Genomic DNA, 24,010 nt, shown 5'->3' with positions numbered 1-24,010 from the left:
CATAACGCGTCCAACAGAAACAGTGGATTCTGCTGAGCCCTTTCATTTCCCAGACAGATTCTTAAATTGAAAATGTTCCAGCATTGGCAGCGTTTTGCCCATAGTTTTAGGAAGCACATTAGGCACACTTAGAGTTCTGCACATCTTGGCTTAGGAATATTTTTTCCTACACACTTGCCCATATTAATGGAATACAATTAATTCCCTGCTCTTTCGAGTCCTCCCAGGATTAGTGAGTAGCCACACATTTTAAACAAATGAAGATAAGTGACACACTTGTGGTCCCATCCTGAAGTCTATGAAATACTAGCACCTACATACACCCACTCAAGATGGAAAAATCATAATAGAGCCTATCGTATATCTTGTTTTCAAAAATCCTATATTTAAGGGTTTATTTTTAAATAAACTTTCTGTTTCTCAGTAATAGGACAAGGTTTTCTTTTTACATTAGTAATTGTATACCTCCCCCTAGCTTTTTGATAGCTCACAGGGAGAGCTACTGGCAATAGAAGCTTTCTGAGATTTGGGGCTGGATTAGTAAAAGGATAATGGGAACAGATGTTTTTAATTCATGAAGTGCATCAAATAAATGGAACTTCTACTTCTCATTTAGATACTTTTGAATTTTAGTGACTATGTTTAGGGCCAGATTTTCAAAAGAGCAGGTTACATACCCTGGTTAGGCACCTAAAGGGTGTCCAGATTTTCAATAGGGCTCAGCTGCCACTGACTCCCACTGTTCTCAATGTGAGTTGATGGATGCTGAGCTGATTTGAAAATCTGGCTACTCTTTTAGATGCCTAAATGGGAGCTGTTGAGTCCTAGGCACTTCTTAAAAATCTGTCTCATATCACAAGGTTGATAATTATAGTAAGTCGAAACATGTTTATGTGGGTAATACCTATACGTTTGACTATAACTCAGTATATATGATGGATCCCTAGTTTATCATCACACATCCTAATAGTGAGGATTAACTGCAGATTATGATTCTAACATTTATTTTCATGCAAGTGAAATAATTTGTTCTTCCTGCCTTCTAGCTCTTTTTCTCCCCTTTCATTTCAACTCTACGGTGTTTTGTAAAATAAGCTGGCCTGCGGTTTTGATGACATTCACGTCACCTCAAAAAATTGTTCTTAGGGTTCTATATTTAAAAACAAACAAAAACTGGTGTTTTAGAAATTTCTCACGATATGTTTTTATGGTGTTGAAATGATCTGCCAAAAACTCTGCCCTGGAACAGACCATGTTTTGTAGTGCATAGCGTGCAAAGCACCTAAGGAGACTCAATCTTGCATTCGTGCCTCTGTGGAGGGACTAGGCATTTGCACTCCTTGCACATCAGGACGAGGGGATTCCTGTACTTCCAGGAGTACTAAACGCCTCATAGAGGGTGAGGAATATAATTTGTGACACAGCTGAGTCTGTAGCAAGAGACTGTGCTACGTCTGTGCTCTTCTTGGTGCATAACCCCTCTACTCTGAAAACGCAGGCAGTGCCTGAAATCATGATCTCGCCTCTAGAAGTCTACAGTTGTTTCCGTTGCCAGATTTTAATGGCAGGGCAAACATTTTAAAGGGTAGCTTGCTATTGCATTTCTCTGTATATCTTTTGAGTCCCTAGTTTCCTGTATTTTTATGGAGCCCTTGACATTTCTAATGGTTTGCCTTTTCTCACTTTTTCCTTCCAGCTGATATAATTTCTACAGTTGAGTTCAATCACACTGGAGAACTACTGGCTACTGGGGACAAGGGAGGTCGGGTTGTTATATTCCAAAGGGAACCTGAGGTATGTTTCTTATTGCTTCCTGTCGTAATTGCTCGCTAAGCTTTTTTTTACGCTGCTGAGATCTAATCGATTTTTGAATGCTATCAGGAGTAACAAAAACTGAATGTTACCTATTTTGGTCAGTGTCACTCCATGGAGCATTCTGTTAATTGCTCTGTTGTGGAGATCGCGGATCTTGGCTGAGAAAACAGGGGCTGAAACCCTGGCCCTGTGAAGTCAAGGGCAAACCTCCATTGACTTCAGTGGAGCCAGAATGTCATCACCCAAAGTGTTTTGCCATAGGGATTGTGTGACAAAGGGGCCTCAGAAGAGAGTCTTGTTCAAAGTGTGTTATCCTTTCAGCCTGTAATATTTAGGTTCAATTAGGTGAATAAAAGAAGATAAGAGTCTTAATTCAGAATTTCCCTGCTATTCCTACTTGCTATCCAAGGCCAACAATTGGAAGTACAGAACTTCTAAGTTAAGGAAAAGCTATTTTTGTTTTTTGTTCCTTGTTTAGTCTGAATTCATAGCTAAGGTTTCACAAACAAGCTTAGCTCTGCATTTAGTAGCAACCACACCACAAAGCTATATGTTATAACAGCCCTCCAATGATATCTTTCGCTCTTCCTTTTCAAATTCTGCTCACCTTCCCTTGTATCATAACTGTGCAATAAGTAGTGTCATATACCCTGCCTGGTTTTGTTTTGGAGAATGCTGTACAATATCATCTCAGCCAGTATTTGGCTAGTGGAGGGGGTTAGCCAGAAGACTTGGTTATATATAGATACTTCAGTCTCAGATGCACACTGAGGGGGAGAATCAGTCAGGTACAGCAGTCTGTGTACTCTGTAGAGACAGGATGGTTTGGACAGATTTGTATTTGTGATTTCCTTGGTGGCTTATTAGGAAGATAGTGAAAGCTGGCTGGTGAATCTTGGCTTGATTCTCACCTATTTACATCCACTTTAGAGTCCCTTTACACTGCCAGAGAGTGTTCATGAGAATCAGACCTTCTATGTTGTGGATAGACTGTGAAAGTGTTGTGACTGTTGTGTAGTGGGAACCTGTGAGGGGAGAGGACAGGTCTTTCTTTGGTTTGTACATGAATGATGAGAAGTAAGCAGTGTACAGCAGGTTGATAAAAGAAGGATGGATTGGAGGAGGGTCTGTAGCTCCTCTTTGGAAGAATGTGGTTTGTACATTAGTATGGGAAGTATGGATATTATCCTGGGGCATGTAGAAATGTAATGCAGATAGGTTATGGCGTGTGGCTAAACATTTCCAGGAACGCAGGGAATGGTCAGAGTTAAGGCTGCTTGTGAAAATTAAAGTCTGAATTCCCAGATTGTCACATGCGATTTTTTAATAACCACAACATTTTAATAAGATTTTTACTGAAGTAATTCCTCTTTTTCATTCCTAATGATCTTAACAAAGACTTTTGTTTGGGTATTGAATACCATTTAATGCCCACGGAAAAACAAATTTTATGTGTCATAATAAAGCAATCTGTCAACAGCATGTTTTAAATTTAAAATAAAATGTTTCCTAGGATTGTTATATCTATGATGACTACTGGCTTACCTCAGTCAGCTCTGAAGCTGGAGATAAAATACTGATATCATCAGACACATTTTTGTTTTTCCGTGTTCTTCACAGAGTAAAAATGAGCCTTACAATCAGGGGGAGTACAATGTTTACAGCACGTTCCAGAGCCATGAGCCTGAATTTGATTATTTGAAGAGTTTGGAGATAGAGGAAAAAATAAACAAGATCAAGTGGCTACCACAGCAGAATGCAGCCCACTCCCTTCTGTCAACAAATGGTAAGATAGAAGAACCAGTACAGGAAGTATCAACATTCTGCTCTGGCCCATTCCACCTCCGCTAGTCTCTCTTGCCCACTATTTCCCAATCTCATTTAAAATTAAATTTGCATTTCAGTAGTTTTCAGTTTCAGAGTCTACTAAGAAAAACTGTTACATGGATTTTCATATTTACTATCTGTAAGTTTTATTCACATTTACAGATGAGAATTTCTATCTGAATGTTCATGAGGCATTTAGGGTCAGAGAATGGTGAAATTTTTCAGTGACCAAACAGAAAGATCATTTGTTCAGCTTCACTTAGGGAGCCATCTACTTTTGTTAATAATATGCAGTTCTGTGCGGAAAAGCAACTATGTGAAAATGGGACCTTCTTACTCAATGGCTATGCTTTGTATGTGTATGCAGAACTATATCTGCTGACTTAAGTAAAGAAAAAATAGGGTTTTTAATACGTTTTACTTCTGTTAGCCCTTCAGAACCAATTCAGCTGAGAGAGAGATGGATTAATTACATTTCCTTCTAATGTATTATCAACAGAACTGTTTACTAAGTTCCAAAACAGCTACACTTGGGTTTGCAAAATAGAGAGCTAGTGATGCTGATCCTTCTTTGGAAAATACTTAGAAATCTTCAGTTGAAAAGTGGCATACAAGAGCTAAGTAAGGGTTTATAAAGGTGTCGCTGTGGGAATAATTTGAAAGCATACAGTTGCACAAGTGTCACTGAGGAGATAATTTGACTCCAGGACCTTCATTACTGTTGATGATGCATGACATGGGTAAAAGCCAGCTTGATTCTCAGATGCCAGGTTGAGTTGACAGCACTTTGATGTAAAAAATGTTTTACTTGTAAAACTGAGCAAATTTAGAAATCACTGACAGATAAAAAACATGGAACACCATAATGCCATCTTAGACAATTGCTTTTCAGAACAGAACTGCTCTTTAAGGCAAGATCATTACTTCTAGTCAAGATTTACAACAATAAAATAGTATTCACAGATTAGAACATTAATGTCTAATGTGTTTCTCAGTCTTCTTGCCTTGGAACTGGGTTTTTAATACATAAACTTTTGAGGGGCACCCTGCCATAATACACAATTCTTGGTATTATTAATTATTAAGCGTCAGTGGGAGCTACATTGATGCATCCAAAAGCAGAATATACCTAGCGTGACCGGATAGCAAATTTGAAGAAATGGGACCCTTTTTTTTTTTTGCAGGGAAGTATAATTGTGTCTATAATAATACACTAATATCGGGATGATCCTGATTATATCAGGACATCTGGTCACTCTAAATGTGTCACATCTCCTTATGCATATGGAATGGTTTTACTGTCTGTTTTCCTCTTGGCAGCTGACATGAAGCAGATTTTTAAAAGCTAGCTACAGTGAGGGCTAAATTTATCATTCACAAAAGAAACACGGCATTTGAGAGTTCATTTCTGTACATCTCCCTAGTCTCAAATATCTTCCCTAATTCAAAGAAGTTTAACAAAAGAATCTTATTTTAATATAGGCAGAAGTTGATTCTCTGTTTGGGAAAGCAAACCCTGTTACTTCCATTCTAAAGTATGTTTTTAGAAACCTCAGAAAATACATGGGGCTCAGTCCTAGGCTCTACCGAGTTTAAGCTTAGCACAAACTCTAAGTCACCTTCCTGCTTCCCTGATTGTGGGCTTGCTGGTGAGTTTGAAATGAGCTGTCTCAGGGCTGCCATAAATTACCCTGGTTGCAGCCAGACACAGCCAGCCAAAGATTCGGCAAAATATTATGTGCTCTGCTCTGCCCCTTCCCAGCTGTGGCACAACCCTGACATGCCTTCTTTGCAGAGGAGAATGGGGAAAGTACAGGTGGCATAGACCTGAACATGCTGGCTTTGGACACTCAAAGATGCCTCTGTGTTGGGGGAATCCTTTGCTGCCCCTTGAGGGCAGTTTCTCATTGCTTGGCACTGGTGTCACTGAGGACTGAGCTCGTGGTATATGTAGAAGGATGGTTTAGTTTGGTAGGGCAGCAGCCTAAAATTCAGGAGACCTAGCTTCAGTTCCCTACTCTGCCACTCCTGTGTGACTTTGGCCACATTGCTTTGACTATGTAATTCCCTGCCTCATAGAAGTGTTGTGAAGATACATTCTGAGGTGTTCAGGAACTTCAGAAGTGGGGGACATGTAAATACTTTAGATCAGCAGCAACTGGTTATTGTTCAGAGATTTTTTTCTGAATCCAGTACTTGGATGCAAAATTAGAATAAGGCAGCTCTAGAAAATTATGCAAGGTTGTGGTCAGAAAAGTGAGTGTGTAAAAATAGCATTTAATTATGCAGCAGATCTTCTTCCACAGAGCAAATTCTACCCACAGATAGAGATGTGTAGCTCCCACTGAATTAAATGGAAGACACACCCATGGATCTGAGGTCTGAATTTGGTCCCACGTGTCTTCACATCATATTTGCTTCTAAGAGAAACCAGTTTTCAGTACAGCAAACCATGCAGGGGCTACATAGCTATGGGAGAAGGAGTCGGATTCTTTCCAGTTCACACATCACCAGCAAAATTTGTCAGCGAAGTTCTGATTGCAGTATCTTTATTAATGGAGACAGAAGGACCCCACTGTGACTTTCAGTCCCAGCCTGGGCTAGCAGTGCTTACAGTCAGCAAAATTAAAGTTTGACTTGTAAACTGAGCTAATTAGATATTGTAATAACATATCATTGTGATTCGTTGTTAATTCTTTGCACTACAGAGGCCGGTTTCTGACTGAGTTACGTCAAATAGCTCAGAATTTGGCCTATACAAAGCCTTTCATCTGAGGATTTCATATTGCTTTCCAGACACTAATTAATTTAAACTTCACAACCCCACCGAGACTGAATGAATATGAAACCTCACGGTGCCATTTCTACAGTCCCTTTTCAAAACATGTTGACACTTTGAATATTTAAGGATGTTGTGAGTCCAGAGGGCATACACACAGAGAAGACAATCAGCAAATATGATCCATTTAACCATTAAACAAGCAAGTTTTCTTGCAAACATTGATGTGCTAATCAATAGAGGTCAAATCCTACCATGAAAGAGATACATCTAATGTTGTTTGTTCTTATGGTGTGCGTTGGCTTTAATAGTGAAAAGTGAAAGTTGGGTCATTACATTTTTAAAAACTTATGAATAGCATAGTAGTTAGGAATTTTCATTGAACTGTACACACTTCATAATAAAACTGACTACAAGTCACAAAGAAAACTAACTTGCCAAAAGGAAACACAAAGTGGTGTAATTGTAACATATATTTGATGTTAGCTAGGTACAACTGCTCAAATATAGGTTAGTATAACTAAAGTCATAGACTGTAACAATTCAATGTTAGGATTTTTGTTGCATGAGGGTTAGTGGGTGAATAAAAACTTTTACATAAGCTACATCATAGCTGTAATGCAGTTCGTTTTCTTTTCTGGGAGAGGTAGGTTAATTGGTTTTAAAGCAAAAGAATGTCAAAGTTAAACACTCTACAGAAATGAAATGTGACCACTTTTTCTCCTATCAGATTGTATTCTTTTTAGGGACTGTGTGGAACAAAGCTGCAGTCCACATGAGTGGGCCGTGCCCTTTAAAGTCTATCCTGTTGTTTATTTTGCCTCTTTTTAATGCTGTCGTACTTGTCCTGGCAAATTTTGTCATGCCAGCAGTACTCTTTGTAGGGGTGCAATGAAGTTGGGCACTGCAACAGAAACTATTACTATTAGATCACACACATAGGAAGCTCAGATCAGAGCCCTGATCCCTCAGCTTCAAAAAAAATATACAGGCCTCTACCACTTGAACTAAAGGGATTGTTCTCAGCTGACATTAGTGGTAGGTCCCATAGCCTCTGTAGGAGCCAGCCACTAGAGAGCAGTATAAAAGTCATGCACACCCAGCCAGTGAGTTCAGAGGAAGGGTTTGAAATGGTTATCAACTCCAAGAACATTAGTGTCCTTTTTCCTCCCCACTCCTCTGCCTCATACCCATCCCAGTGTGATACCTCTCCTTTAGAATTCCTCTGTGTATCTCCCTGCTGCTGCTCTTCTGTCCATGGTCCTCTCTTGGAGATGGGGAACTCCTAAATATAGCCTCCGTCCTTCCCTGGTCTTTTCTCTGCATGAGCCTGTGAGGGAAAGATAATAAGCTTCTGCCTATTCTTACAACAGGCCGTTTATCAGCTGGACAACCCATCCACCGAATACTCCTATGGCATTGCTTCTGAATATCCCAGCAAACTGGACCAAAATACACGGCTGTGCACCTTTCATGGGGGGAGGGACATAGGTTCTCAAGGGCGTGCACAGTGAGCAGTTTTGGTGCACTCCCCCTATTAAGTGCAGAGCAAGGCTCTGAGAGCAGTTTCTGCTCATTTTGTTAGCAGGCAAGGATGGGCTGAGTCACTTGTAGATTCAGTAAACCCTTCGTGAGTCAGCAGTTTTGCAGTTAGAAAAGTGGGTCTGATTTGCAAATCTGATTTTAGGTGAGTGCTCTGTTTTGGTAAAGTTTATTTTAAAGGTGAGTAACAAAGTCGCCTGGCTAACAGAAACTCTGGTTTCTTTTTTTAAAAGATAAAACTATCAAATTGTGGAAAGTTACTGAACGAGATAAGAGACCAGAAGGATACAACTTAAAAGATGAAGAAGGGAAACTTAAAGATCTGTCTACCGTAACATCACTACAGGTGAGCTACTGGGCCCTGTGAGAATTCTTTGTCCAATGTTCAGCTGTTTTCTGACTGATAAAGTGTATGCTCTTAGGTCCGACTTCAGCAACGGATTTCAGCATGTGCATAACTTTACTTATGTGAGTAGTCCTCTATGCTGGATTGGAGCTTTAGGTCCTAAATTATTGTCTAGAATCCCTGATTTCTCTCAGCAGCAAATATTTTATAGTTTAGTAACCTCCATGAAAAGCATGTAAAAAATTACTAACAATTTATTCTAGCTAGTCAGTTGTAAGCTCTTTGTTATGTGTTTGTACAGAGTCTAGCACAGTAGGTTTCTGGTCCATGGTTACGCTGCTGGGTGCTATGATAATACAAATAATGAACAATGATAATCTATGTACAGGTGGTCTATACATATCTAGCATTTGTTTTCAAAGACTTAATTTATTATGGATCAGAAAAATTATAGCCTTTTTGTCACTAGACAGTTTTTGATGAGGGATAAAGCAGTGAAAGAAATACAGTAAATTATTTAAAATGTAGTTATATGTCATTCCCTGTACTATGCTGAGTTTCTCAACATATACACAGAAATTACTTCAAAAATTTGTATTTAATTTTTTTTTGTAGGTGCCTGTATTGAAACCTATGGATTTGATGGTAGAAGTCACCCCCAGGAGAATCTTTGCTAATGGTCACACCTATCATGTCAACTCAATTTCTGTCAACAGCGACTGTGAGACATACATGTCAGCTGATGATCTCAGGATTAACCTCTGGCACTTAGCAATCACAGACCGGAGTTTCAGTATCCTTTGTTATGATTGTTTGCTCCACTGTTATTCACACTCAGAGGACTTTTTAAAAATCTATTTTAAAATGAAATGCATATTATAACATTCATTTTTATTTTAAAAATACCTCCCCCATCACAGTCTCTGGGAGTATTTGAAACAGATAAATACATCATTTTACTCTACAGGCGGTAAAGTTGATTATCGGTTCAAAGCACCAGGAAATTTTTATAGATAATTACCAACCTCCAAGTTGATTAGTGTCTAGTTACCAGAAAACTGACAAAGTCTGAATAATCACTCACCTGCCTAGGCTACCTTATTCCCCCATCTCCCACAGACTTTTTATTCTGAGTTGCTCCTTAGTGGGTGAAAACTGTTTTCAGAATTGACAGTCTTTACCCCTGCATGCTTACCCCCATGAGAAACACTGAATGAGAGATGGTCAGACCAGGCTTAGGTCTCTCAGTGACATGCCTGGCCTGCCTGTGACACAGACCCCTTCCTCCCAGTTTGCACCAGCAGCTGCATCTATCTGTAGTGCTGGCACAGTGCTGTGCATTATGGGGCATTCTAACAATCTGACAGGGCACCACCTGCAGTGCAGCAGAGTGGGGAGGGGAAATCAGCCTGGAGGAAGATGATGTAGAGAGGCTAGTTGACATTTTCCTGGAGAGGAAAATGTAGCCCAGACTAAAGTGTCTGTATTGTGTGGAGTGTAAAAGGACCATTAAGGAGAGGCACAAACTACTTTGAGGCCGGGACAGAATGCTGGGTCAGCCTGCCCTGCATTACTGTATTCTTATGATAATTTTAAAGTATTCTTAATGCAGGTGAAATTCTATTTCTGTGGGTGTTTATATAAGTCTGTGGGAATTGGAAGTGAAGGCAGTGATCTGCCAGCAGAGAATCTCTGTGATGAGTTACATTTCTACCAACAAAGAGAAGTTTGGGATGATTTCCTCATCTCTGATGGAGTTACATCCCCCTCTCTTCTAAATCTCTGTGGGGCCTAATCCAAAGACTCCCATTAGCTTCAGTGTGCTTTAGAGAAGGTCCTTAATTTTTTGGTTTGTTTTTGTTTTGGAGTGGACCAGATTGCACCAAATGGCAGGTGCGATATAAAATGCCCCCAGCGAAGATACCTCCAACTCCTGTTTAGACCCTCTTCAGATTAGGCATGTTGAATTGTATCCTGAAAAACCAACCTACTCAAAGAGTGTGTTGCAGGGAAAGTATAAGCAAAGTGCAGCTCCATCCAAATTTGATTTCCAAGCACTGCCACCTCCCTCTTTGATGATGGTTAAGAGAGAACATTTTCCCCTGTCCACCAGCCCTCTTCTGTGCAATACACGCACCTCTTCTGCATGTTGTTTATTACAAGGTAGAAGGGAGAATGTTGTTGGGTACCCATTGCTGAAGTGTTGGCATCGCATCACAAAATTATAGGGCAGTCTGTTATTACAAATCCATAATAAAAGAATTATTATGCATCCCATTCTCTGCAATAATTGTGTTTGAATACAAAACCAGGGTTAAATAGCATTAAGGCTGGGACACAAGATGACAGAAGGCAGGATATAGAATCCAATGGAATTATCTGGCGTCTGTCAGTTTCTGTCACAGTTTCTCTATTATTCAAACATTTTTCATTCAATTTTCTTTTTTAAAGTCTTTTCTGGTGTTCACTGGTTGAGAGGTTAATTTCCATCGCTCAGGAGACTGATTGCACTGCCTAGAGCCTAGCATTGTATTGACAATTTCTGTGCATACTTCCCCACATAACTCTGCCTTGCCTCCATGCTTCAATCCAGAGATAGTCAAATTGTGCCAGATTGTCTGGTGTCTTTATTATGTGGTTATATGTTTACTAAGGGTTTAATTCATATACCATTAAAGTCAATAAATATATTTACAACCGCTTTAATGAGAGTTAGATCAGGCCCAGTATAACTAGGGAGAGAGGTCCATTCCAGTGGAAGGTAGAAGCCTAAATACCTTTGAGGATCTGAGCCAAAATTTCCAGACTTGGTTGCTCAAAATAAGGTATCTAAATCCATATTTAGGCACTTAAATAAAAGTGGGCTGATTTTTCAGTTCCTGAGCCTGTAACATTTCCCTTTGAAGGCATTACAGTTACATCATGGACAAATTTGGTCCTTACTTTCTACCAGACAGATAGGAGTGACTAGAAAGTACTGGCTATAAACCGAAGCCAGCCTAGCGCCAAGCCCCTCCAATCTTTCCCCTGAGTTTAGGAAAATTAGAGCTTTGCAGCTAGCCCCTCTGCCTCCTTCTCATGGCCGTACTTGTGAGAGGAAAAAGGAGCAGGAACTTCCTGGAAATTGTCTCTAAAGGGGACAGGTGTTTGGGGGCATTGAATCCCAGGGACTTATCAGGGGATTCCTTCTGCTCTGGCACAAGAGCTCCTTCAGGACCTAGACTCCCGTTAGTTGTGTCCCTGTGTGGCTACTCCTAGCTCTGTTAACTCCTTCCTGGGTTCCATTTGGAAATGGGGGCTCTGCAGAGGACTTTGCCACAGAGCATAGCTGGGTCCCTTGCTGCATGCTCTCCTCCCATTAAAATCCTGTGGAGCCCTGTAACGTGCTTGGATACTCTGCAAGAATGAGGCCCACACACACAGTGAGTTATATGGCTTTAATGAAGGTAAAGTGACACATCCGCAACGAGGACCCTGGGCGTTGCTGTCACTTAGGTGGGGAACCCAGCACCTAAGCTCAGCTCGGCCTGGGTCGGAGTCCAAAGGCGGACCGGGAGCATACAGCTATATATACACAATACAAAAGCAACTCATACATATGCAAAAAGGGACTTCCCACAGGCTATGTCCGCCCTTTGGCCTAAGGCCATACAAACTGGTTTCAACCAGTTAAAAGCAAGTTATAACTGGCATGCCGTGTCCTACAATGACTGGCCACTTAGCAAGCAGGGGCTTTTCATAAGGCCGCCGAGAAAGTGGAGACACCCTAGCTAGGCCATGACACAGTCTTCTGCAGTCCCCTACAAGCCCCTTTCTTGAAGACCCCCACTGGAGAGGCATCTGCAGGGTACCATGGTGAAACACTTATGTAGAGGCATGTATCATCCCTACTTCCATCCTCACAAGAGGAAGCCCTTCATGAAAAGGTTCCCTCGATGCACATTCCAAGAGAAGATGCTCCATGCCTGTATGAACTGTTAAACTAAAGCCCTAGATCCAGACATTCCAAAACTTTGGGAAAGTTCTAATCCAGATCGGGATGAACTTGGAGCAGGGCCGCCCAGAGAGGGAGCAAGTGGGGCAATTTGCCCCAGGCCCTGGGCACTGCAGGGGCCCCCACAAGAGTTTTTCGGGGCCCCTGGTGTGGGTCTTTAACTCATTCCAGGGGCCCTGGAAAACTCTTGCAGGGCCTGGGCTCTTTTTCTGCTCTGGTCTTTGGCAGCAAAGGGGGGAGGGATACCTCAGTGGTTTGAGCATTGGCCTGCTAAACCCAGGGTTGTGAGTTCAGTCCTTGAGGGGGCCATTTAGGGAAGTGGGGATTGGTCCTGCTTTGAGCATGGGGTTGGACTAGATGATCTCCTGAGGTCCCTTCCAACCCTAATAATCTGCGATTCTGTGAATTTGGCAGCAGAGGCCCCCTACCGCCAAAGACCCCAGGTCCTCTGAATCCTCTGGGCGGCCCTGAATTGAAGTAGGTTTATTCCCAGTGGTTTTAGAAGATGAAAACAGGAAGAGGAGTATTCTCACTGCACCAGCCAAGGAACAGAGGATGCTGTGGGAGAGCAGTAGCTGTCCAGGTCAGGGAAAGAAGAGGGAGCTGCCCTCTGCTTCCCATTACTCTAATCCCTGGTTATTCCATAATTTCCAGTTATGTGGTTTCTTCTTTCCACCTTCCTTTGAAGTATCTGTTTCTGGCCACTGTCAGAGGTAGGATCCAGGGTTATGGAGCACTGGTCTGATCCAGTAGGGCAATACTGGTTTTCCTATGTAGGGTATTCAGGACAGTTACTCAGCATATTCAAAAATATGTAGGAAAGACATTAACTGCATTGCTGTTGGCAATCCTTTGTGTTACATCAAATCTGGTGTAAAGGATACAGAATTTCAACACAAATGTCTTGGTTAACTTTTAAAATAACCTAAATGTTAATTATATTTAAATACGTGCAGATTGATTTTTTTAGGCAATTTCCCATGCTAAAAGTGTGAAGACTAAATATCAGCCCCAAGTGCATTTCTAAATCCAAGATATCTGTAAATCCCTGAAATAGAAGGATTACAATGAAAATAGAGATATAATCAGAACTTACATGGTCCGAGTATGGTCCCGGATAATATTTCACATGTATGTACAGTTTTATATACAGATCTTTTACACATATTAATTAATCCTCACAACAGCCTAAGGGAGGTAAATAAGTATTTTATGCCCTTATTACAGATGGGTTAACTGAGGCAGAAATGTTAAGTGAATTGCCTAAGAGAGACCACCTTATCTCAGATTCCAGCATCATTAAATCTCAGTACAGCTGCCCTCATTATAAAAAAACACTTGTTTTCAGTCTTCAAAAATGCATGGCCCTCCAAAGATATGTCATAAAATCCATAGTGTGTGTGTCTGTATGGGGGTGCCTGAATGGTCAGAAAAAAGCTGAAAGACAGACTGTTTTTATGGCATAACCTCCTGCATGTCTCAGAGACAGAACAGTTTGAAAGTAAGGCTGTTTGAGATTTAATACCATCATTCAGGAGTTGTATTCTTGTATATTCACTTACTGCCATGAGAGCTGCATTACATGCATCCACAAACTCTCACAGCGAAATATTTACGGATATTGATGATGATCTTAGAGTTTTCAGTTGGACCATTGATTTAACTCTTACAACACTAAACAATTCCCCGATAGAGCCCTCAGTTTCCAGGTGTACTTGGTTTGTGGGGTGGAGGGAACCAAGTACGTTTCTAAGAAGTAGTTGGGGTATGGGAAAGTTCCTGCATGTGGGAGGCAGGATGGCTTGGGACTTTGTCCGGATTGGTTGCAGTGGGAGGGGTCTTGCAACTTGGAGACAGGTTGGCATGAGTACAGGTAATGAGAGACATTAGACAGTGATTGGGCTGGGAATAGATTAAAGGGACTGAAGGGACTCTTGCAAATGGGAAGGGGAGCAGGCTGAAGTGTACAGTCCCAGGAGATAGTGGATTGATTCCTGCAGCTGGACAGTGGTTGGATGGGAATATTTGTCAAGGGGAGCTGGTTAGTTCAGCCTCGGAGAGGGACTGCTCTGAAATACCTTTTAGGTAAGAGTTGCATAATAAGGTTGAATTAGCTGTAGATTACCCCCATCGTGGCAGTAAAAGAAGGATAAGACAACTGGAAGAGAGATAGATCTGCGTCAGTCTGTGGAGAGAATATATTTTTGTCCATACAGTTACCCAGCCTGCTTATGCATTTGTGCAGGTGCACCTGTCTCCCTGAGATTTCTGTCTGGCACATTAAGGACTAAGGAACCAATAACTAGATGTCATTCTGCCTGCCTTTCCATTCTGCAGAAAACAGTCATCTCTCATATAAAACTGTCTGGTTTTTGAGGTGGATTGCCTCTTGGTAAAGCATGAGGTGTTGCATGATGCAGTTAGGACCAGGCACAATAAGAGAAGAAATTCTGCCAAGCATAAAGTTTAAATTATAAATAAATACCACTGGGCTCAATGCCTTCTGCTGTGCACATCAGAAGACTATTTTAAAGTTGATAAAGTCAAACAATTTTAAAAATATTGGTTTGTTTCCCAACCTTTTTGCTAGATGGAACGTGAATGAACACAAAGCAAAATATGGTGGCCTGAGTACACCGAATACATGATGTACACAAGGCCCAATTACATCAAATGAATGAATTTAATATATTTTAGCCTGAAATGGCATTTTTTAATAAATGATCTGGCAATGATACATCTCTGTCTTACTCTTTCCCTCTGATGCAGCTCTGCTACATATAATGAACTACTTTCTGTTTGCCCAAGAGGCTGGATTGACAATGACACAAAACAAATATATCAGAAGAGTTTCTGGACACTCGCAAACATTTGAACATCTTTATGGGCTGGATAAAAGAGCAGGAGAAGCAGTGGTATTCCGTCAATGCTATCAGCGTTGCACCAGTATGAGTTATTTAAAAAGAAAGTAGGAAGGTTTGATTTGTAGAATTTTATTTGAAATTAAAATAAAATGGTTTGCTGCCATTATTTCAGCGGCTTTACAAAACACTGAGAATTATTCATTTCTGTGAAAACAGAATGATAAGCCAGTGTAGCTCTTAGGCTTGTTTTCATTTTGGAAAATACTTTAACTCAGTCTTGCAAAATTCAGCTTGGATGCTTGCCTGAGACAAGTAATGTTTTTTTGACAAGTTAGGAAAATATAATTTTTTTCATTAGCATTACTTTCATTTTGGTGAAAGGCAGATAAGTAAGTTTTGAGTAAGTTTCGCGTTTTGGCTGATAAATTTCCATAAAATAATTGCAGGACAACTTTAAACCTTTCTCTCTGTTTGCAAACAGATTTCCTCCATTCCTTGCGGGGGGCGGGGAAGAATAAGTCATATCCTCAGTGGAATTTAGTATATCTTCTTATTTCTTTGCTAAGAGGTTTAACATGGTTAGTTGCATTAGAGAGAGTGAGAGAGAGACTGCATCCTTAATTATACATATTCTGTACTGAGGGAGAGATTGGTACATTTGTTAATGTTCTGTCTGAAATGGCTTAGCAGTGTTGCCCATAGCTTGAACCTTTAGATACATTATCTTGAATATGGTGAACAAGAAAACAGAACTGCTGGAAGCATACTGATAAGGCTTTCTTCACATCCGCGGTAATCTCTGGATGATCTAACCATACTAAATATTCTTTATGAGCATGTATTTGGATTGCTCACACAACTATGCAGATCATAGCACTTGAACTCCTTTCATTTCCTGGTAGCATGCTGCAGTATTTCACTCCAGAGGCTGCCGTGGCATTGCTATGGTAACAACAGCCCCAGTTCCTATACGTGCTCATCTTGAGACTCATCTTGACTAAAATATTCATTTCTCAGTCAGGTCAATATAGTCCAGGGTTATCCTGTTTTAATAAAAAATTCCTTCTTTAATGTCCCAAAAGGGTTAAGTTAATTAGCAAATCACCATAGGTCCTTCTTATAATCTAATGTATTCCAGCATTTGAAGCATATCATGGGTGGTCACATCTTTAGGCTCTGTATCTTGTGGAAATTAATTTACTTCGGAAATATACCCAAAAAAAGCACAAAAATAGTGAGCCCCAAATAGCACTGCACACAAATGCATGATCTACTTTGTGGTAGGTACAATTGCATCTGAAAACTTTGTTAACACAGTACACATACATACACATTGTGCTGTAATGGAGCCCCTAAGCTGAGGAATACTCACTCTTATAATGCTGCCAGGCTTGTTTCCTTCAGTGCAGTGCCTTTGGATGCAAAGCTGAAAGCTAATACACAGCATTCTCTTGACATTTTTGTGTGCGGTGTGCTGACAAGTTTGTGTCCTTGGAATGAGATAAGGTTGTTTCTATAAAAGTCTCCAAATGTGATGACTGTGCAGACTATTTGCAGTGCATTTCTGTTATCATGGACAAATGCACTGTCATAAAGCCCCGCTTTCCTCACATGATCATTTTTCTCATACAAATACTCTTAGTTTGGGAATTATTATATAAAAATAATTTCTCATCTGCAGTTGGAAAGTGCATAAAATCCATTTTTAATGCTTCCTTTAGTGCTGTAATCAAGGGCAGGCTGTGCCACTCTATCATGCATTTAAAGACATACCAGAGCATAGGATATTCTTCCAGAAGAGCTGCTGCTGGCTGAATCTTGAGCCTTAATTTTGATTTTTATTTGTTCTGTTTCTCCCTTTCACTCTATCACAATGTCTCTCTCATACACTCTCTTTCTGTCAAAGCGTAAATAAGTATCAGTCGGCAAAGCTAAAGTCAGGGCTATAATCACGAAGTAAAGGTCTTGAGGTGCTACCAGCCACCTTATTCCCTAGGGTCTGACACACACTCAAAATTGGAGCATGCTTAGTAGAATTTGAGTTGAAAAACTTCAATTAATTCAGCTGGACAACTAGGTTTTGGAATAGTGTAAGGCATCTATTGGTTTGCTGCTTTCTGAGTTTACTGATCCTTCAAATGAAAATAAGAGTTGCCAATAGAAACCAACAGAGACTAGGGCCTGATCCAAAGCCCATGGAAGTCAGTTGGAGGATTTCCAGATTCTAATGGTACACCCCAATATAACACTGTTCTCGGGAGCCAAAAAATCTTATCGCATTATAGGTGAAACCGCGTTATATCAAACATGCTTTGATCTGCCAGAGTGCGCAGTCATCGTCTCCCCCGCCCCCCGGAGTGCTGCTTTACCGCATTATATCCGAATTCATGTTATATCAGGCTGCATTATATCTGGGTAGAGGTGTAATTTCTACTAGGGGCTGCGATGCTGCACTTCCCCCCACCAATATAGTGTCAGTGAGTATGTTTGGGGGAGAAAGAACAAAACAAAAAAACAAGTGAAATTTTACAAAGTGGAAATAGAAAGTAGATACCAGCCACCCCGACTTATTAATCACTGAGAGACATCCTTTTCCTCATTTTCTGTTGAAATTGTAACCTCTTTGGGGCAGAGAATTTTTCTCCTTAAATATTTGCTAAGTGCATTCAAGCTGTACGTACATGTATGACAGCAAAAGGCATGCAAAGTCCCAATTTATGCATAAATATCTATAGCAAGTCCATCATTCTCATAGTTTATGAAACCAGAAGAGACCATTATATCATCTGCTCTGGCCTCATGTATAACACAGGACATAGAATTTCACCCAGTTACCCCGGTATTGAAACCACACCGGAAAGTCACAATGAGAACAAATATTCCATCAATTCTTTCCACATGCAGAAGATGCAAAATCGGCAGAAGTTGTGGAAACCATTCAGGACAGAGAAATCATACAAAGGAATCTATGGAGATAAGGAAACTGCAGAGATGTTAGAAAAACTGTGATTCATCTTGGGGAAAAAGCAAGCCAATACATCTCTAGGAAAATAATAACTGAGTGTCACTATGTACTGGGAATAATATTTTTCTGTGTGTCTGCTTCTGGACCAACAGTGGATAGATATATTGTCAGGGATTTGTGTTTTTACTGCTTACAGCAGAAGTAACTTGTGATGTTATTTTCTATGCAGTGGTGCAAGTATGGCATTCCGGTCCACCGTACCAGTAAGATATTTATAGCCAGTACTCTGTACTGAAAAGACATAGGAGAAGCAGAACATGGGGCCGCTGGGCGACCCCACACCAGCAGCTCCTCCAGCGTGGCTGTACCACCCAGTGTCCTGCCCCCAGCCCTTCCACATAGCTGCCTCTCCTGTCTGTGGTCCATACAGCAGCCCCGCCGGAAGACAAGGCTGGGGGTGGGGTTGGGGGTGGTACAGCCAGCCTGGAGGAGCTGCTAGCATGGGGCTGCTCAGCAGCCCCACATTCTGCCACTTTAGCCACTGCGGTTCTGGAGAGCCCTGCGGTTCAGAATGTCCTCCACTCACAGCACCGGAGACAAACCCTCCCCCCTAGGGTGGGATGGATCATGGGGAGGGGACAGGGAGAGCATGGGGGCCCCAGGCTGGGGGCAGGGCAGGGACGAGTCATGTGGGGAGCTCATGTGCCTCCCCTTTAGTTGGTGCTCCCCTTTTGTGTCCCTCCCATGAGTGCAGCGTACCAGTAAGAAAAGAATCCTACTTGCACCACTGTTTCTGTGTGACTACTGCAAGCCTTTAGATGGAGTGAAGTAGCAAATGATCAAGAGAAGTGGATACAGTGCTGATGTTTCGCATTGCATTTGAATGCCATGCTGCATTTATGGACAAACTGCTATCTAAACATTTTTATCTCACTTGAGGGCTGTCTGCGGTACCCCATAATCCTAATTTCTTTACCATGGCCACATGAAAAGCTGCCTTTCCAAAATGATTGGGAGTTCATGTTTAGCATTATATTTATTTTTATTGATAATTTTTAATAAGAAAGTGGCTTAATTTTCAAAGATGCTGCAAATTCACAGGTCCCATTGATATCAATAGGACTTGCAGGAGTCAGCACCTTTAAAATTCAGGCTATGCTTTCAAAAAGGTATTGAAATTACCAAGAAAATTGCTGCCTTTCATGCATTCAGTAGTTTGGGGACCAAAATGCATTTGATAAAAGATTAGTGCTTGGTTTCCTTGAAATCTAGTTCAGTAGCAGGTTAGCAACATTTATGAATCCTTCCTGCTGTATCACCTAGGAACATCTATATGTAGGAGATCACTAGTGAATCTAATCTAGTATCCCGCCTCTGGCTGTGGCCTGTGCCTCAGAGATCAGCGAAAACCCCCACCATGGGGCATGTGCCGATTGTGCAATACTGTGTTTTGGATAGGGAGAGAGTTCTTTCCCAAATCCATCTGGTTGTTGACATAAAGCCTGAAGCAGAAGGAAACTCAGGAGAATTCTGTAAGTGCTGCAAAGCAGTTTAACTTCTGGAAGAAGCCTTTTTATCATTCATCCTTGGGAACTAGTCTCTTATCAGTATATTCTTCATCTGATGCACCAGAAACTGAGGCTGCTTTCTGTAAGGTTAAATTAACCGTTTGCTGCTATCCATCATATTGCATTCTGGCTTTTTTTAAATTACTAGTTCCCTGTTGTACTGGTAATTGCAAGCTTCATAAATATGGGCAACATTTTAATGTTTGGCTCCTCAATTCATATTTAGGTACCTAAATAAGTAGCCTGAATTTCAACTGTGCTGAGCAACTCCCAGCTCCCACTGAAGATTTTAAAATCTTGGTCTGTGGTTTTTATCCCCAATGTTTACAGGTTTTTCTAGGAATGTCATGGACATGGACAAAATGTTTGTATTAATTGATCATATTATGGTGATTATGGAGCAAGATAAAGCCCTGTATTTGTTTTTCCTCATCCCACATCCTGAGCAACATACACACAAACTCTACTTTTATTCTGCTCTTGTCAGTATTTAGAATGAAATCCTAGATTCGAGGAAAGTAAAACCAGTTCTTGTTTTCATTAGTTGTTGGGAAAGGGACCTTTGAATTTCTTATTATACTGAGAAGTTCCCAGCCGATTGGATCAGTAATAAATCCCAGTGGAAATCAAGGCAGTATAGATTTGTGATAGGCAGAATAGTCTTGATCTCTAACTACTGTAGATTTGTGCATTCCTCTAGCAGATAGAAGCACCACGGAGGTAATTGAAGTCTTGGTTAGCTGATTTAATAGTTCCTGAGAGTAAATTCAACAGTGGATTTTTAAATAGAAAAGATGAAACAAAAATATATATTTCCCCCCTGGCTTTGTCATACATCTTCATGAAACAGTTTGTATTTACTTTACATAATGCTATTTGTAATGTTAAATTAAGCCCCCAAATAATGGTAGCTTCAACAAAATGCATTAATCACTAGACTTTATTTTACTGATGCAGCAAATTGTTACTACACAGAGAACTTTACCTACAGGCTCAAACAAATCTGCCCAGACTCAAAATAAAATGATGCATGCTTTTCTTTTTTGCATTAAATTGAACAAGAACACTTCTAACTCAGAGAGAATGAAATCCTATGTATTTTTTTAATGGAGCCCTTAAGCAAGGAGTATTAGAAAACCTGTATTGCATACAACCTGTTTTTTCTTTAAACTATTTTAGATGCTACATGGGACCCAGACCAATTGGCTATGTAACATTGGATAAACAATAATTAAGAAGAATATAAAAGGAATAAAGAATTCTCCTGATTGATGGTCCTTCAACCATTCTGGCTGTCTGGGTGTGCAGTTAGATAACCTATAAGATATACCTGTTCTTTGTAACCACTGTGCAGTCAACACATGGAGTAAAATAAAGAATTCTGAGCTTGAAACAGAATATCTCATGCTGTTACCAGAGTAAGGATTTTAGAAATAAAGTTGCAGAAAGATACGCTGATGGGTAGTTTGTCACTGCCTGTTAGGAAAGAATCTAGCATGTTAACAGCATCAGCCAAAGAATGAAATAAGTAATGTATTAACAATACTTAACTACCTGGCTTCTCTCAATTTAACAAATATTGTAAGCAAAACCTTTCACAAATGGTAATAGACGTTTGCAAGGAATGTTCGATCTTATTTTTGCAAAGTGCGAAAGGGGAATAAACCCTATTGCATTTCTAGAATTATACAAATGGTTTGATTCTGCAAACATTTACGTAAGTAGCCCATATTTATGCAACATTCTCATTGAAAGGGGGTGCAGGGGTTAATTTATGAGGAAAGATTAGGGTCTCAGTCCTGCTCCTATTGAAGTTATTGGCAAAACTCAAATTAGTTCTGTAGGTTTAGGACTGGGCCCTCATCCACCTGAGGAGACATTTATACCATGCTCACCCTGTTTTGACTGAAAACTTATGCCTAGAGTGTAAACTTGTCAAGGCAGGGGCTATCCTCTTGTTATGTGCGCATATAGCACCTAGTGCAGTGGGACCCTTGTCCATGATTAGGACCCCTAACTACTACTACAATAAAAACAATAAATAGTGACAACAACAAATAGCCTGGGGAAATAATGACTACATAGGACCTGATCTAAGAAGATGTTGGGTACTATCATTTTCCATTGGAGTCAATGGGAATAGAGATCTCAGCACCTCCAGGAACTAAGGATTATCACAAACCTCACCACTTTCCACTCTTAAGTGCAAGATACATTTCTTCAACCTTGCCTCCTGTTGTATAGCAACAGGTATATTACGAAACAAGACCTACTGAAACAAGACATTCCAGTCCACACACTTCTCCCTCTGGGGAGATGATGAGAGCAGAAACATGTGACAGGTATGTAGTCATCTTGCTTAATGCACTGCTGTAAGGAGCTCAGATACCACGGTGATGAGCGCAGTATAAAAACCTACGTAGAACAGCTCCTTTTAAGAGGTGCTCAGCAATTTGCAAGGCCCAGCCCTATGGAACTATGATAACAGTTCACTAATATTCAAGGGTTTTACTCAAGAGTTTGGTCTGGTGATTTTTTTTAAACGATCCCTGTCAGAATCACCAGTTTCTCTACCTTCTCCATTACTTTAAACTCTAATCTGTCTTAAAAACTTGCTTCATGGCTACCATCCAGCCAAGTAGTGGATAGGAGAGACCTATATGGTAGAGCAGGGGATTGAGAAGTCTGGTGCGGAATTCTAGCACTGGGCCCCTGACTGAAATCATCCTCTGAGTAATTTAAAACAAGTTTTGTATCAAAGGCAGGTGGCAAGATGCTGCCGTACTGGATGGCCACTTATGGAGGATGTAGGAGAGAGTTATACAACATTCAGCCTCTAGCTCTCTAAAAAATAAATTAGAAGGGTTGGGCCTGGCTGGGAATAGGGTTTGCCTTTGAATGAGTAAATGTAGGATGGTTTTATTATAGCTGTGGCCTTAGGATAAGAAGTGCACTGCAGATTTGTTTAATAAAAAAAATGGTTAATCAAAATACCTAATTTTCTTACTTATCACTCCTGTCCATACACAATTAAGTAGTATGTGATTAAGTTATCCTTTTAATGGATTTCCTCTTTATCTATCACTCATTCATCTAGACTTTTCTGTAATGTAGTTGCTTCCAAATAGAAACACATACCATTTGTTAAGTTGTTGCGGTGATGAGACAAGTATAAGCGTTGGCATTAATATTCTCTTGGATTTTAGAACTGTGCAGTGAATTTGACAAAGGAGTATCTTTAAAATGTATTTTTTAAGCACAGTGGGGTTGGAGCAAACAGCTCACTCCTGCAAACGCTTACTATTGATCTTAATTTTGAGTAAAAAGGATAGTCCTGTTGATGCTGCCTAGTAATGTGTGCAGGATTGGGCCCTTTGTTTTATTTCCTGCCCTGAGAAACTGGCAGATCCTCAAGACACATGTGGTTTGTGGACCCAGGCTTCCAGTTTCTTCCACAGGCCAGAGGGTAGGTGAGCAAACCCCATACTCCTTCCCTGCTTTCACCTGGTAAATGTAGGAAGCTCTGCAAAGAGCCTCAAGGAGTTTCCTGGCCGCTGTATGTGTTTTTCCATAGTGGCACGAGCTGGCCTTTAAGTCTTATCACCAATATGCTTTGATAACAGTTTAGTGGGAAAGGAAACTGACTGAATGTGGGACAGAAGAAAAAGAATAGAGTGAAATTAAAATGTCATCTTTTGCAGAATATTAACTTTAGCCTACCACAAAGAAGCGCAGAGTATGACTTCCATGCTTATAAGGTAAAGCCAAATGACTTCAGTGAGGCCAGGATTTCACCCTGTTTCTTGTATGTTTATAGTACTTGTTCCAGATGGTGGTGTGTGTTCTGTGTAATAGGGTTAACATTTTACAATAAGTACAAATAAGTCATTTGGTAAAGATTGCTTGGTGTGAATTATTTTCCAGTTTGTGTAGGGGTCATGTGGTTGGTCCATTCCATTTAGAATGGGTGAATGGCTACATTATACATGAGAATACTTCTTAATACTGGAATAGCACAGACTTCCTCATGTCCATTACCACTGGAATGAGCGAGCAGAGGGTACCACTAAAAATCACGGTCCAGTGGTTTGTTCCATTGGAATCTTCAGTGCCCTTTCAGACTCTGAAATCCTTCTGCCAGAGGGACTTGAGAAATATGGCACCAGATAATAGCCTAGAGTGAAGGAGATCAGAGAGATCTTGTCTCATGAGTAGGTCTTACACTGGAGAGTACTGCTGCTGGAGTCAGTGGAATTACTTGTGTGGAAAAGGGTTGCAGGATTGGGTCCACGATCTTACTGGTTTTATTT

General features: G+C 40.6%; 1 protein-coding gene across 1 annotated transcript in view; it reads left to right on the top strand.

Moving 5' to 3' along the window:
• The window catches only part of PPP2R2C (protein phosphatase 2 regulatory subunit Bgamma), a 322,720-nt gene that overhangs the window by 227,470 nt on the left and 71,240 nt on the right, over positions 1-24,010 (top strand). The window contains 4 exon segments of the mRNA XM_075066607.1: positions 1,697-1,794; positions 3,436-3,601; positions 8,197-8,309; positions 8,925-9,102. Of these exon segments, the coding sequence (XP_074922708.1) occupies positions 1,697-1,794; positions 3,436-3,601; positions 8,197-8,309; positions 8,925-9,102 (555 nt within the window).

This window comes from Chelonoidis abingdonii, chromosome 5 (genome assembly GCF_003597395.2).
Source record: "Chelonoidis abingdonii isolate Lonesome George chromosome 5, CheloAbing_2.0, whole genome shotgun sequence".
NCBI classification, from domain to species: Eukaryota; Metazoa; Chordata; order Testudines; family Testudinidae; genus Chelonoidis; species Chelonoidis abingdonii.
This window is presented reverse-complemented; position numbering and strand designations above follow the sequence as displayed.